The 16,152-nt window shown below is 53.3% G+C and overlaps 2 protein-coding genes across 4 annotated transcripts in view; one reads left to right on the plus strand and one right to left on the minus strand.

Moving 5' to 3' along the window:
• ONECUT2 (one cut homeobox 2) overlaps nucleotides 1–6,373 on the minus strand; it is a 53,455-nt gene extending 47,082 nt beyond the window's left edge. The window contains exon 1 of the mRNA XM_066247585.1: nucleotides 5,065–6,373. Within this exon, the coding sequence (XP_066103682.1) occupies nucleotides 5,065–6,292 (1,228 nt within the window). The 5' untranslated portion in view covers nucleotides 6,293–6,373. The remainder of the gene's footprint in view (nucleotides 1–5,064) is intronic.
• Nucleotides 6,374–13,971: 7,598 nt separating this feature from the next.
• The window catches only part of LOC136315196 (uncharacterized), a 184,547-nt gene continuing 182,366 nt past the window's right edge, over nucleotides 13,972–16,152 (plus strand). For all 3 annotated transcript variants that reach the window (XM_066246545.1, XM_066246548.1, XM_066246546.1), the window contains exon 1: nucleotides 13,972–14,434. In XM_066246545.1, the coding sequence (XP_066102642.1) occupies nucleotides 14,138–14,434 (297 nt within the window). In that variant the 5' untranslated portion in view covers nucleotides 13,972–14,137. The remainder of the gene's footprint in view (nucleotides 14,435–16,152) is intronic.

Raw genomic sequence — 16,152 nt, forward strand, 5'->3', positions numbered from 1 at the left:
AGGGGAGGTGGGGGGAGGAGGAGGGTCCCCCAGTCTAGTTTTCATACCTTCCTTCCCCGGCCCAAGTAGGAAACAAGATTCTTCCCTGGCTGGCTCAGTTAGTCTGCTGCACGCATGCCAGACAATTCTGAGGAATGAAGCCCCGGTCTTTGTCACTCGGGCTGCATTTAATTGTCCAAATAATATACCTGTGCAGAATGACTGCAAGGTGGAACATTTAATGCGAATGAACTCTCTCTTAATGAGAACAGTCGAGGACGGGAGGGGATCCACGCTGCGCGGTTAGCAGGCAGCTTTAGGGACATCACTTTCAAAGTAGGGCTTGGTGGTTCCGCATAGCAAGAGGGTGACCGAATTTCTTGGATGGTTTTGATGGAGGAAAGAAGTTGCCCCAGGTCCTGATGGACCAGATGTGGGGCGAGCAGACGGGGGTTGGGGGCGGTGGTGGCAGGGGGAGAGCTCCCCAAAGATGGGAGAGAGCCGGGAGAGCACCAGCAGGGGCCTCGCAACGCCTTTCCACCCAGCCACCTGCAGAGCCCACCGCGGCGGGAATGCTGAAAGTGGTGTGTTTGCGCACCTACAGGGTTGCGGAAGTAAACAGGCCGCAGAGTGACAAAGAGAAAGCCTAAGGTAGAAAAGGGCAGGCTGGGGCCACGCGGGGGAGGAGCTGCGGCCACCCCCCAAACCCCCCTGGAGCTGGGAAGCGGCCCGGCGGGAGTGCCGGGAGCCGGGGAACTGGAGAGCGCGCTCTGCTGGGAAGAGCGTGCCGTCGGGCTTACTGGAAACGCGCCGGATCAGGTTCCAGATCAATGAAATCTGGGTCCACACGTTTACGTTATTGTTGCCAGCATTAATGCTCTTTTAATCTTCTAAACATTATCAGCATCGATCTCCCTCCATATACACATTTGTTTGAGAAAGTGACATAACCACACGGTGGAAAGCCTGGAATAAAAATAAATGCGCAGCCTCTCGTGTCAAGGGCGCCAGGCAGCCTGGGCTACTTCTGGAGCGTAGCTTCACTACCCTCCCTCGTCCTGCCTCCTTGGTGCGCCCGCCCACCCTAATGCGCGTTGGGGAGGTGTTCTCCAGGCACTCGGGGCTTGACCAAGCAAGGACAGTAGCGAGAGCTCTTCAATTATTAATCGGACCAGCCAGCAGGCGAAAATATCGCGTGTTCCGCACAGACGTGGGTTGCCTGCGGCCTCTAGGGCCAGTATCCTGAACAAAACTGCAGCCAGAGATGGGCTGAGATGGGCAGGGCGCCTCGGGGGTAGGAGGTTGCACTGGAGAGTGGGAGGGGGTACCGGGGGAGAAGAAGGTCTGCCAATGACGCCCGGCCCTCACCCCTTGGTTTAGGACCTGTCCGTCTGCCTGCAAAGCCGAAGACAGCACCGCTCCGGGCAGGAGCCACTAAACACTGCCCTGCCATGCTCTGTGGCTGCGGGACTCAGGTGGCCCTGGTGACATCTTGGCAGGTGGGTTAAGGGCGGTCTGCTGTGGTCCCAGATTGGCAACTGGGGGTTGTTGCCTGAAGAGGGCCAGTGTCTGTCCCTAGCAGGGACGGAGGCAGGTTCCCAGCAGACCACTCGGGGAGCTCGGGTTACAGGTGATGTTGTTGAGGACGCTCCTCTGTTTTGGCGGCAGAGAAAACCATGCTGCCGCTGAGGCCTGATTTTCCTCTTCAGGGTGCCCGGCCAGGTTCTTGCCACGGTTGTCTCCCTCTTTGTTCCTGTTTCTGCTTGCTTCCGAGGCTTTTCTTGGGCCCATACCTGGAGAATGTTGGTTCTCGAGTCCATGGCAGTTGGTCCTCGCAGCCTCTAGCCCAGTTAATAAAAACTGCCCCGCGGGAGCCAGACTTGGGAAACCGCTGAAGAGACCCGTCTGAGCGCAGTTACAAAAACACTTGCTGCCTCAAACTGAGGCTGGGCAAACTGAGTTTCCCGACATCTTCTCCCTTCTACCTTCAAATGCTACCTGGGCTGGGGAGACACCAAGGAGGTGGGCAGGGGGGAGAGGAAGGACCTGGTTCTGTTGTGACAGTGTGTACTTCACCTAAGGGTGAGGTGTGCAGGTGATGGCCCAGGTCAGACATTCTAATCCTGAGATCCCTCAAACCCCTGCTGGCTTGGGCCTTTGGCAAGACCCAGAGGGACTGAAAATGAGAAAGAGAAAAGAAAACCAAAAGGAGAAAGAAAGAAAAAAAGAATGAGAGAGAGAGAGAAAGAGAAGAAAAGAAAAAAAGAGGCCTGGGCCTGGTTTTGGGGGGCACCACTTCCTGGAGGCTAGGGACTGGGAGATAGGCCCAGCAGCCCCGTGGAGCTGCTAGGATTGTTTGACCCTGGAGCCTGAGCCTAAGGGTGTGGGTCCTCAGCAACATCCCACTGGGGACTCCTAAGGATCAGTGGGTCGATACTCCTGGGAGGAAGGCCGCCGCTTTTCTTCTCCATTTGCTCCTGTCCCCTAGCGCTCCTGAGTACATAATATCTACTTACCTACGCCAGCTTCTGCGTCAGAGTCTGAAGAGACTGATCCACTGACCCCAAACTGAAAAGCCTTCTATGTAACAATAACACTCAACACGCTTGTAGTTGCTGATAAAATGGCCAGATAAAAAGGCTAAAGCTCTTGTCCCTTTTCAACTTGGGGTAATAAAACAGACACACATTTGAATGCTTGAGCAAAGCGGGGTCCTTAGCAGGAATTTCCCGCTTGCTGAAGGAGGCTTTCAGTCTCTCTCAGAGGCCATTTCAGCATTCTTCCTCCAAAAAGCCCCGGAGAGGGACAGGATGGCCTGCGACTAACCCCATGTGTGTTGGAAATGGTGATCCCAGGGAATGCCACACTTAAACTTCAACCCAGCCGTGCTTGGGGTTATAGTAAAAGCTGAGATGGGCTAACAGGAAAAGCATTACTTTCAGATACCCCGGCAGGAAGGCACATTTAAACATTTTTTTACCGCTGTCCTTCGCATGACTGGCGTGAGGGGGCGGCAGCGCTCTGAGATGGGCTGGAGTATAATAGCTGTCATTCTGCCTTTAACTGTACCCCCCAAAGACTAGCTGCCAAGTTCCTTCTGCCTGTCTGTGTTCAGGAAGCCAGCACGTGCTAGACATTGCGCTCACGGGGTGGGGTTAGAAGTGTCTAAAACAAAAGGGAACCACACTGTTGGGAATTGTCAGTAAACCTCTAATTTATTTCTCACCCCTACTATTCACTGCTTAATATTTGCTAGGAACCAACAGCAAATCAGAGAAAAATGTACAACAACAAGAAGAAGGGTAAGCTAAAGGAGAGAACTAAAGTAGATTCCTAAATCCAAGCGAAAAAGTACTTGGAGTTCACCAATTTGAGGAAGCTCTTCGGGGTAAAGCTAGGTTTCTTTACCTTCTCAGATCAACAACACTACAGGGCGACTGGTAGTAGGAATCCTCCAACAGCCGGCAAAGGCTGAGGTGGTCAGATCGGAAACACTCCCTCCCCAAGCCTGAATGAAAAGACTGCCTGTCACACCTACAATCTTGTCAGATGTCGGTAGAGTGCACCCCATAAGCTAGGCTCAGCGGTGCGAGGAAAGCCCGCGGGCAGGGAGAGGAAGCCAAAGCTCTCTACTCCGGAAGCGCGTTGTGTGCTGTCGGCTCAAAACCTCGGGCGTCCCACTATCCTCGCCTGTGTAAATCACTGCTACCAGGACGTGTCTCCCTGGTGGCCCGCCGATCCCGAGAGATCGCCCCAATCCAAGAGAAGCTGCCCAACCCGGTTTGCAGTAGGATACAGCGGGTCCTCCCCAATGGGGTGCCTGGACACTTAGCCCCTTTGGGCCAGCGGCTGGAACCTGGGGAAAGCGCAATCGCCACGCGCACTGCACTGGGTCTGTGCGCACAAAAGCGCGCAACTGTGTGCCACTCGCAGCCACTGCTGCGTTTTTCTTTACAGACCCCGCCGCCCACGCAGGAGGTGTCTCTGCTCCTAGAACAATAGAGGGCTGTACCTCGCGGCTCTGCCGCTAGAGGAGGCACAAAGAGCCAAGCCTGCTTCAGAACAATGTAACCAGCGCGTCAACTCTTCCCCTCCCGCCGGCCGCCGGCCCTCCCCGCCACCGCGCTACCCGCACAATCAGCGTCCGCTTAATGCAAAGGCGGAGCCTGCAGCCAGTGGCCAAGATGCATTAACTAACCTGCATCTTAATTTTTCAGCGCCTCTTCCCGCGAGCGCCTAGCCTTTCTTCGAGCCCAGACAAACCTCGGCAAAGGCAAATGCGCTCGGAGTGGAGCAAGGGCTGCTGGCAAGCTAGGCACAGCGTTCCCCATTCTTAGTTTCTCTTCCCCACGTCCTCCCAGAGGTGAATGTGTGGCACTCCCCACCTTCGTCCTTGCACTCTCCCCTGGCTGTGGACAGTGACACAAGAGCTGCCCCAAGCCAGCTCTTTGGGTCACAAAGTCCCTGTGTCATCACCAAGGCCAGAGAAGGGCTCAGGAAACACTTTTTAACCTGGCCACCCGTTCCTGAGCGGGCAAGGTTGTGACTCCTGCCAATGACCAGATAAGTTTGCCTGATACGGTGGGTAGGAGAACAGACAGATCTTCTCTTCTGAAGAGCAAAGCCCCTCAACTGCCCCCATATAGGGAGTCTAGGCAGCCTGGAAAACTGAAATGTATTGTCTAAGTAAGAGTTCAAGTGCACAGGGTTTTTGAATAAGGGTATACCTGGTCTCTCTGAGTCCTGGAAAGAGAGGGCTCCTAGCAGACACCAAGCACCCCATTCTGCCTCGGAAATAGAGGACAAAGTTGGCACATTGTGGGGAGGGCGGATGTGTGAGAGAGAGTTCATCGATGAAAGCTAGTGGACTAGGAGGAAGAGAAGTAAAAAGAGAAGATAGGAAAAAGGCGAACAGAAAGAAGAGGAAATGGAGGAATAAAAATGAGGTCGAGAAGAAATAAGAAGTGTGTAGGGGAGCGCAGGAGGAAACAGAAAGAAATGCCAGGCGCGTTGACCCGGGGCCCCGAGCACCGCGGAGCCCTCCTCTCCCGAGCAGCCTGGCTCCGGGCGACCCTCTGGGCTTACCTGCCAGGCGTAAGGCGGACATGCGCTGGAACTCCGGCTCCTGCAGCCACTTCCACATCCTGCGGAAGGTCTCCCTGCCAGACTTGAGTTTACTCCACGGCTTGGGGTTCCGGAGCAGGTCGGAGAGAGTCCCCTGAGACCGGCACAGCACCCTCTGCGCGAAGATCGCCTGCGGAATGCTGTAGCGCTTCAACTCGGCGGTGATGCGCTGGGCCACCTCTTTGGTGTTGATCTCCTCCAGCTGCCCGGACGTGGCCACCTGCGAGCCCGACGAAGACGAAGGCGGGCGCTCGCGACTGGGTGCCAGCACCGGCCCGTGGGACTGTGCGTGACCTGGATGGTGCAGACCGTTGAGGTGCGACATCATGGCCGCGGGCGGCGTGCCCAAGCCCCGGGACAGGTGCTGCTCCCCGCGGGTCAGCATGGCAGTGTGGTGCGTGTCGAAGTTGGGGCTGAGCATCTTGTCGTGGCCCGGCGGCCCGTAGTTGGGCAGGCTCTGCTGCGCGTTGTGGAGGCCACCCAGCCCGTTGCCCAGCGGCGTGGCGGCCAGCGGGGACAGGCTCTGGCCCATGCCGGGCATCTCCTTGTAGGGGCTGTACAGGTTGTTCATGGCCGGGAGCCCGCGCTCATCGCGCATGAGGGTGAAGCTGCCGCTGACGTTGCCCGACAGGCGCTGGTGGTGGTGGTGGTGATGGTGGTGCGGGTGGTGGTGCGGGTGCGGGTGGTGGAACTTGTCCGACACGGTGGAGATGGGCGGCAGCGGCTGGAGCGGCGTCAACGTGGTGTAGGTGTTGCTCATGCCCATCCCGGGCGGGGACGAGTCGCAGGACATGCTCATGGCGTGATGCAGCGGGATGGAGAGCTCGGGCCGGTAGTCGCCGCCGTCCAGGATCGAGGCCATGCTAGTGACCATGGCCGAGCGCGACGCCGCCGCGGCCGCCGCTGCCGCCGTGCCCAGCTCCTGGTGAGCCGCTGGCGGCGGCGGCGGGCCCCGCAGTGAGCCAGCGGCGCCGCGGCCAGCGTGGTGGGGGCTGGGGCTGGCCAGCAGCTCTTGCTCATGGCCCGGGCCCCCGCCGCCGCCCCCGCCGCCCCCGCCGCCGCCCCCGCCGCTGCCGCCGCCGGCCGGCCCGTGTAAAGTGCCCAGACTTTCCATTGTCAGCTCCGGGTTCATGGCGCAGCCTTCTAGTTCTTTGGTGAGGCATCGATAGGCGGTGTAGGCAGCCTTCATTCAGTCCATCGGGGCACGGGGGCGACGGGGGCGGCCGGCAGGCTGGCAAGGCGCGCGTGGCGGAGCTCGGCCGCGGGAGTGCTTGAGTGTGTGGAAGGGGCCGTGCGTGCGGTGTGCGCCCCGGGCTGCAGGCGGGCGCGCCCGGGGTGGGGGCGGGGGCGGCGGGGCGTGCGTGAGGGAGAGGAGAGGGGGCGGGGAGGGAGGGAGGGATCACCGAGCCCCACCGCTCGGGCCGGCGCGCTGCCTAGCCATGTCCCAGCCCGCTTCGGCGCCGACGTCTTCTGTTTAGGTGAACGGGAGCTGTCCAGAAGGGTTCTGCCGCTGGCCGGGGCAGCCAACCTACCCTCCCGGGCCCGGGGCGGGGCAGCGCCCGATAAGCGCCGCGAACAGCCATTCCGAGGTCACGGCTGGCTCGGAGGGCGGGCCTCCTGCGCACATCTACCAATGGCCTAGGAGGGGGCGGGGCAGCGCGTTTCATGTTTGGCTGACGGTTCTGTGCCTTTTTCCTCTCCTGCCACTAGAATGAAACGTCAAGGAGAGGGAGGGAGAGGAAAAAGGGGTAGAGAGAGGGAGGGAAGGAGGCGAGAGTGCGAGTGGGGGACAGAAATTGCGTTAAAGATGCGGTGCTGTATCCCTCCGAAGCAGCTGCGATCTGGGGGAAAAGGGCATTGCTTCAGCCCCTTCGCCTTTTCTCGAAGCTTGGAAGCTGAGAGGAAAAGATTCCGCTACAAACCGGTGTAAAAACAAACACACATCTCCTGGCAAGCCACTTCCCAAGCATCCCTAGCTGGGAACTAGTAGTTGTTAGCCGTTTAAAATGCAGGCGCCAATGTATTCTAATGCAGGGTAAATTCCCGAGACGGAGACCTGCAGAATCTACTGGGCAAGAGGAACTCCGGAGCCCTAGCTGCCTGTGAGCCGCCGCCGGCGGACGCAAGCCCACAGGCGGGTCGGGCCAAGGTAATGCATGCAAAGTTAACACAATGACTTCATTTAATTAGCCGGCGAACCCATAAATCTCCCAGTTATGAGGCTTCAGAAGGGCCCTGCTAGATTGCTAAACAAAACTAGAACTCCAGAAGCTGCGGTTTCAAGGTGACCAAACGCTTGCCTCATTAGATACTTGGAAAGAATAGGCGGTAGTGGTGTTGGGGCCGGTGAGGGGGAGTCGTTCCGGCAGGATTGTTGCTGCTGCCTATAGTGAGCAAACTTCTGGGGGCAGGGAGTGTGTAAACCGTCCAGGACATCGCCTGTCGATCTTTCCCAAGCACACACACACACACACACACACACATACTCTTCTCTCGAATCCCGGGAGAACGCCCGGGTTACGGCTGTGGATAGATGCCAGGAAGCCTTGGGCAGACATTGACATATCCAAACCTTATTTCTGAACAGACTAGAGCTCTGGCGAGTTCTAGGACGCTGCTGAGCCACAGCTTTAAAAAGTACATCTTCTTTTATCTAGAATTTCCGTTGTTCAGTAACCCCTGACAGGGACTAGGAGTGGAGCAGGTTAGAGAGAATGTGGAGATTTCTGCCGCCCGGGTAGGGGGTGGAGAGGTAGTTGAAGATAGCCATTCGACGTTGAAAGCCATAAAAGTAACAGATTCTTCCAAAGCAGGTTGCGCTCTGTTTGCCTCCGAAGATTCAAGCTAGCTGAGGTTGCGCAGATGTTGCCTTTGTTTAAAGAGACAGTAATTAAGGACAGGGTGGACATAAGTTTGAGAAGCGTGACCTATTTTCTTTTGATCAGCTGTCAAAAGAAGAGCAGGGGGTCGCCTTAAGACAGCCCCCTCCAACCACTTCCAGCTGTTATAGAAAACTTGATAAGAAAACAAGGACACAGCCTGGAATACTGTATGTGCCTTCCAGGCATTTGAGAAAGGTTTGAAAATAGTTCTTAGTCTCTCTGACCTTTTTACAGCTGTCCTCCTCTTTTCTAGCTGCAGAGTCCCCCAAACCCACCCTCTTCCACATCATCCTGTTACATGAAGTGTACAGTGACGTTATTCATAGGTTTACTATTGAGTTCTGGACAATACCTTGCCAAGTATTTTTTCAAATAGCTGATTCTCTGTGATGCCAAAGCCTGAGTAAGAAAGTGGACAATTCCCTGCATTACTAAGGGTACTTTTCTGGATGTTCACATCTCTGACGTCCCAACACTGGATAGGTAAAATAACTCACCTTGCTGTCTCTCTGCCTTTCCTCTTCCCCTCAGCCTGTCCTACTATCTCTCCTTCCACTACCCACCTTATATATGGCATCTGGGCACTTGGGATAATTTGAAACAGTTAATATTGGAAATACGCACCCAATTGAACAAAAGTTAACAAGAGTGCAATGTCTTGTTGGCTCAAGATTGAAATAGGACAGCAGAGGAGCAAGGCTGGGGCAGGAGCCTGTCTGGTGTGCCCTAGTCCTGAACGAAGCCTCCTCTGCCCTGGCTTCAGGCTAGTGACCGCAGGCTGGAACATCGATAGCCACTGCCTCTATATGGAAAACTAAATATATAAATTGCCATTTAAATAATTTTTCAAAATGATCAACTCATTTACCAGGCAACCAAGATAAATCGCCTGGGAATTGCATTTCGGTGTGCCTGGGAGCAGTCATGTGCTGGGGAGTTGAAAGGTGAGTTACATATCCTTGCTGCCTGGCTCCCTCCTCCTGCCTTTTTCCTCCCTTTCTCTCCCACCATAGCTCCCCCTTCCCTCGATCAATATTGGTGATCTCGGGGAAATCATGAAATAGTATTGGCTTCTTTGTGTATAATTTCATTGGGCTAGATTAAAGCAGATTTTTCACGTTTTTCTAATGGTCGTTTGAGATTTTATATTTCAACCCAAAACCCACTTAAAAGAAAAATTAATGTGCATATTTAGTCATCATCCCAATTTTTACTGAATTAGGTTTTCATTTCCTTTTCCCTTTCTAAAAAGGAAAAAAATATTTAGTTTCTACTTGAAGTTAATTCTAAGAATGTCAGCACTAATAAGGTTTTCTAATATGTTTTGAAATATCTTTGATGTGTCTTTATCGTTCTTAAAAAAATAATAAAAAGGAAAGGTTGCTTTCTAACTGCCCCTTGTCTAGGAAACATACATTAATCTTTACAAGTTCTGCGTCTCAGAAATTTCTTTTAAATTGAAGTTACACTCTTGTTCTTCTTACCCCTTGGCATTTGATTCACAAATAGACTATACAGAAATGCAATAGCAAGAGAGCTGGTTCATGCCTGTTAGAATCCGGACAAGTAGTTGCACCAGCCATTATATCAGAAGCAGGATACATACCCATTTATTGGTGTGCCAGGTCCACAGGTCTGATTTTCTTCAAGATCAGACACTTAAATGGGTCAGAAGAAGCCTGTAAATAAAATGCAGCTTTGACAACAAATGTAAGCTATTGTTCTGTGAAAGAAAACAATCTGAACTTGACTGAGCAATTGCAGAAAAAGACTGGATATTTTTACTGTCAGAGCTTTTCAGATGTGTTTTCACATTCAATTGTTTTTAGGCTCTGAGAGGGAGAAAGCAGTGGACATTCAATTAAAACAGAGATCCTATAAATTATTCACACACACAAAATAAACAGACCACAAATAAACCTAGTCTGGAGAAGGGGCCCAACAGCTTTGTTTTCACCAAACAACAGTAACCACAACCCAAGTCCCAGGAAGCAGAGGGCTCTGCTGATTTCTACTCAATGTTCAAAATGCTGAAGCAGGGCTTGTGTTGAACAGAACACATTTGTGTTACAGCTAGGTTTATCAGAGCAATACAAAAAGACATAATGGTGGGTTGATTTGGACTATTTTATTTTTGTCCTTCCCCAAACCATCTGGCGTGTGAGTGTAGGGGTATTGATCAGGATCTGTGAGCTGCAGACCCCATGCCAATCTATAGCGTTTCTGGCAATCAGCGTCGCCCATGAATTGCAGCTGTCTGTGCAGCTCCTGAACAGAAATCTTCAAAAAAGTACCCTCCTTATCAAACACATCATCCGTTCAGGGGTAAGTCAATATCTTTTCTTTGTGATTCCGTGAGCCAGGATTATGCAGGAGAAAGTTTTTGTTGTCTGTCGTAGCTGCTGCTGCTGCGCCTCCCCCAACCCCCCTCTTTTTAAAGGAAGGAGAGCAATTTTCTAGCCATTCAATGGTAATGGTTTTCCAGAAAGGCCTCAAGCGTTTCTATGAATCAGACAACAAATGCTGTTTAAATATTGTGGGGGAATTCGAAGAGGAGGGAGAAATTCTTATGTTGCTGTACACAAATAGGAAGTGATAATAGAGAGTGCTTTTTAGCGGCCCAGAATTTTCTCCCCCTTTTCCGGAGTCCCTGGTGATGAAGACACGGAAAGTCCCTGTGATTACACTTGCAGATGGACGGTGGGTGCTGGTGGCGGAAAAGGAGCCTTCGGAATTGCGGCTGTTGACATCTCCATTAGCTCCAGTTTCCCTGTTTGAAAGCTCAGGCTAGTTGAGCACAGGGAGAGAAAACTTAAACCGAAACCCCACGAACTCCCTCCGGCCTCTCAGCTCAGATGTTCGCTGACACCTTTGGCTCTATTTGTATCTGGGAAAGTTAAAAAACAACAACAAAAAAAGTTGTCCTGATGGTGAGGCCAAAACGGTCCTTTCCTGTCCTCCGTGAGGGTGTTGTTAAAACTGAAAATGCCAGGTTATGTGGCAGAGCGGGCAGGAGACTGGCCGCCCTTAACTCTGTGGCCGACGAAAGTCACTCGGCGCTGGGTGCAGGAGAGCAGAGTTTGCTCCCCGAGTTCTCCCGGGCGGAGCGGGCCTGCTGGGCAGAGAGCAGGAGCCCACGGGAGCCTGCCCGCCCGGGAGCACTCTCTCGACGCCCCGAGTCCAGCGCCTGGACTGAAAACAGGAGTGGGGCTGAGGGGTCACCCAGCGGGGCGGCTCGGCCGGGGCAAAACGCGCCACAGCCTCAGGAGTCCGCGCGCGTGGAGTGGGCAGTCGGGGCGGGGGAGGGGGGAAGACCCTCCCCAGAGTGCTGACACCTGCTCCGCGGCCGGAGGCCGAGGGGTGGCGGCACCGCGGAGCCACGCGGAGGGGCGCCCGCCCGGTTTCAGAGACAGCCGGGGCCTGGGCCGGCCGACCCCGACCGCCCCCGCGCCGGCTGGAGTCTGGCGCCTTCGGGGACCCCTCACACCAGCACGCGTCCCGGCCCTTCTCCCGCCCGCTCGCTCTGGGCCCCGGCTCCTCCGCGGGCGGAGCTGGGACAGGAGTGGGCGCCGGGCCTCTGGGTCTGGACAGGAGTGGGCGCCGGGCCTCTGGGTCTGGACAGGAGTGGGCGCCGGGCCTCTGGGTCTGGACAGGAGTGGGCGCCGGGCCTCTGGGTCTGGACAGGAGTGGGCGCCGGGCCTCTGGGTCTGGACAGGAGTGGGCGCCGGGCCTCTGGGTCTGGACAGGAGGCCACTGTCGCCGGTCCGGGTGTCGGGACTGCAGCCCGAATTTGGGGCCCATCACAGAACCTCCTCTGGGGTCCCTTTTCCGGTTTTGTTTCCGCGGCTGCGATCACGACAGAAGCAGCTGAGAGACGTCACTTGACTCTTTCGGAAACATCAAATTTAAAAAGTTGAAGGGAATTTGAAGGTTCGAACCTGTGAAGATGAGAGGGTTTTTTTTGGGTGGTGGCGGGGAGCCACCAGCACAACTTCTCGCAAAAATAGCTTTTTTCTCTAAAATAACTTGGCATTAAAAAAAAGAAAAAGAAAAAGAAAAGCAACTTAAGAAAGCTCTTAAAGCCTGAGAATGCTGATGAATTTTCTTTTCATGGGTTTTCGGTTCCTGTTTCCAGGACTCGTCTCCCCCAGAGCCCCGTAGACTTCGTCTGCAGTCGCACTTTTCTTCTTCACAGTGGATTTCCGAAAACACAATTCCAGTGTGCTTAGGGCTTAGAATAAAGTTCTCTCCTCCAGTTGTCACCCCGCGAAAGATAAACTGGCGTGGTGTCCCTTTGTTCACATCAAGTTGTGCGTGAAATCTTTTTGTTGTCCTCTCAAAGGCGAGGCGAAAGTTGCCGAGAAAAGGCACTGAGGGTGGGGCCGTTTCCAAGTTGCTGAGACACGAAGTATGGGCGTCGTTTCTTAGGTATGACCTTCTTAAAACGGTCATTTATTTTCTCTGGACATAACCACTTTTGATTGAGAAGTCAATATTGTTGAGGCATTAATACCTGGGACTTCCTTCTCTCTATGAAAATAGGAGAATTTACAAATATTTTTGTATAATTTCAATTGTCTAATACCATGGGATTTAAAAAAATGCGGTATTTAAAAAAAAAGTTCGCCGGATTTTAAACTCGAGAAATAGTATTTCCGATTTCAAAGTGTAGTATTTATATTCGAAACTGAGAAAACTAACAGAGGAATTTAAAATATTTATGCAAATCGGACCATTTCCTTTTTAAAAACATAAAATTGCATGATATATTTTTTAGATTCCTTCGTATCAGTTCCCAAACATATTAAATAACCAAGGGAGTCTGAGCTGATCTTTCAGTGGAGTAACACGATTAAAAAGAACACATTCAGATAATGTTGGGAGCATTTTCTTTGGAAAATCGCTTCGATATCACTTTTCGGGATTTTAAAATAAAAAAAAATATATATATATTTTTATATATATATATATTATTTTATATATATATATATATTTTGCTCCCAAACGTGTAAGCAAAAGCGTTTCTGGCCGACCGCAGGGTTGAGGCGGCCGTTTGGTAACCGTGTGGGCTGCGGTCATTCGCGGAGCGGGACACGGTCCCTGAGGGCCCTTCGAACCAGGCCCGGGCACAGGTGGTTTGGCGGCTTCTAGAGAACCGGGCTCCGAGGGCGCCCCGCCGCCGGGGCGGGGAGAGCGTGCCCGTGGCGCTCCTTTCTCGGGAAGGAGACCTGTTGGCGTCGAGGCCGCGGGCGTGGGGAGGCCGCGCGGAGGCTGCAAGCGGCTCCCCCGGCCGCCCGCGCCCTCGAGCTGCCCGCGTCGCGCTCTCCCGGCCCCGCCGAGCCGGGCGGCCCCGCGGCCTGCGCCGCGCCGCGGGTCGAGGAGGGGGCTGCGCGGGCCTGGGGCTCGGGAGGCGGAGGGACCCGGCCAGGATTGATGTCTAAATCAATGCCGTTTCTAGGCGCTTCTCTCTGCTCCTCTCCATCTTCCTCAAAGGCAGATCGCCTCCCGAGTGAGGACTCCCTCTCCCTGCGCCGAGTCAGCGCCAGGAGGGCGCCCGCACCGAACCGAAACCGCAGCCCCACGCGCGGCGCCGAGGGGCAGGCGAGGGATCTGGACTGAGCACCAAAATGGAGGGAAACTGCTGACCTGGCAACGGCGCCGCGTGGGAGCGCCCCGCTGGGTCCCGGTCGCCTCCTCCCCTCAGGCCAGCCCCGCCGGCTCCCCACACCCGAGTCCCCCGGCCCCCTCTCCCCCAGCGCGGGCCCCGGGCAAGGCCTGGTCCCGTCGGCCCTCCCGACTCTCGGCCGGGCCCCCGGTTGATGGGATGGAGAACCGGGAGCCCCCCGGTTTCCGACGCCAAAGCGGGCCCTGCTCAGGCAGGCCGGGCCGCTTCTGATTTCATTATTCACTGACGAATTAGACAGCTGCGATTGTTGGGGAAAATCAGCGGCCACTATTGATTCCAGGACGAGTGGGGGGTGGGGAGGCCGCGGGGACGAGCGGCGGTCGGTCGGACCCTCGGGTGTTCTCGACCAGGCGACCTCGCCGGCCTGCGGCCCCAGCCCCGGCCGAGCGCGGGCAGGGTCGGCCCAAGATCCAGGCTCCTGTCCCCGCACTAGGCCCGGCGGGCCTGCTCTCGCCTGCAGGGGAGGATGCGAAGGGGAACTGAAGGAGAAGGGCATGGGCTCGGCCCCGGGGGTGCCCCAGGCCCGGCGCCCCCGTTGTGGAGGCGGAAGGGCGCACTGCGGAGGCTTCCGGTCCCCGCACACCCGGGCGCCGGGGTCAGTATGGCCGCCGACGGCTCCCCGCGGCCCCGGTGGAGGTCAGAGGCTGCTAGGGCCGCGCTGTCCTGTGCCCTTCGCCGCGCGACGGACGACCGGGCCGGGCCACGGCTCCCCGCACGTGCCGCCCTCCTTGTGGCCAGGGCGAGCCACATTTGGTCGAGAATGGTGAGTTCCAGTCTCAGCAGCAAGGCTTGTTGGGGCCCCGGAGGAGGGAGCCAGGAGCCCCGAAGGCCGTGGACTCATTGCCCTCTTCTTTGACGCGGGAACTGTGTTAGAAGGAGGAATATCTGTGTGTCCTTAGAACAAGGGGCAGACACAGTTGTGCAGGGAGTGCAAGTTAAAGAACCCATTATGATTATACAGACGCAAAGTTGCAGAAGGATTTGATGTGGCCAGATAGTGGACAAAAAGCTTCGTGTGTGTGTGTGTGTGTGTGTGTGTGTGTGTGTGTGTGTGTATCTATGTGAAAAGCACTGACAGCCATGGGGTAGTCCTTTATACTCATTTTATGCCCTCTTCTTTGGTCGTGTTAAATTCATGTGGCTTTCCATTACACTTTGAAATTATTTTTTACAGTACGTTTTATGGGTGTCACAAATTGTACAGGAACTTTATAGGCTATGTAGAATAAAAATATTAAAAGTTTAAAGCTCTTTGTCCCCAGTGTTTCATTTTTCTATCTTCCTAAAACTACTTGATAAGTATTGACTATCTCCCTTTGTTGGTGAAATGTGTACTTTAGACTTGATCCTGGAAAGAGGTGAGCTCTGGCTTCCTGGGGATCAGATATAGAGATATAGAGTCAAAAAGGGAGGGGGAACCTCAGCGACTCATCACCTGATTAGTAATCGGTGGTGCTGAGTATATGGCCCTAAATACAAAGTCAACTTTCCTATTTTGCTTTCTGAGATGGTTTAATAGATTTTGTAATGGTCTTCCAACTATTGGACTGGCGAAACCTGGCTTTGGAGTTTTGTGTTTCCATAAACCAAATACAATGCACTATGTGAAAAAATTTTTTAACCTTAAATGTACATAAATTGGTAAGGAGAGTGGAATTTTTAGGACAATTCTGAAACATGCTTTGAACCACAATGTTTCAAATATGGCTTATAATGACTAATGTGGAAAGTCCTTAAAAATGTTCACTTCTCTTGTGAAAGAGTTTTGAACATCCTTTTGAGGGGGAAAGATCTGATTGTCTTCATTTTGAGTAAAGGGGGGGGGTGAGTAGAAACATGTTTTTTAAATTTGCAAACCCCAGGTTAGAGTCATAAGAGTAAACCAAAAAAATTTTTTTTGAGGGGATGTAGTTTTTGCCTTTGCAGATGCTGTTCCCTCAGATGCCTTAAATGGTGAACTGTCTCCATCCACTGTACAGCTACTGAATGTCAACTAATGGCTGAAGTGTTCCCATTCAGAGACATTTTTGGGGCTATATATTTGCATACCTAATTTGCTTTGTAAAAAATTTTCTTTTATGTTCATTTTAATTATATTCCCTATCTCTTATGTTCAGTCTCCTAAGGGCTCTTTTTTTAGATATGCTAAATCGGAATCCAAGTTGTTATGGGGTTTATAGCGTAAAAAACTATTTCTGATGGGATACATTTGTAATAATTGACTTCATATTCCAAAAAGTTTTCGGTATTCACTTTTTGAAAATGAATTTTAAAATTTTCTAATTCCAAGTGGTCTGATTTAGTTAATGGATTTGTGCTTCAAGTTTTAAGTTATATTCTAAATTTTTGGTTCCTAGCTGTAACTAATTTTCAGACCAAGAAAGGGACAGGGAACAGAGAATGAGAGACCAGAGCCTGTCATGATCTAATTTGATCAGTGAAACCAGAATTTGTTTAGAGTTATGTCATTTCTAGATAATT

The sequence above is a fragment of the Saccopteryx bilineata genome, chromosome 11, assembly GCF_036850765.1.
Source record: "Saccopteryx bilineata isolate mSacBil1 chromosome 11, mSacBil1_pri_phased_curated, whole genome shotgun sequence".
Taxonomy (NCBI): Eukaryota; Metazoa; Chordata; class Mammalia; order Chiroptera; family Emballonuridae; genus Saccopteryx; species Saccopteryx bilineata.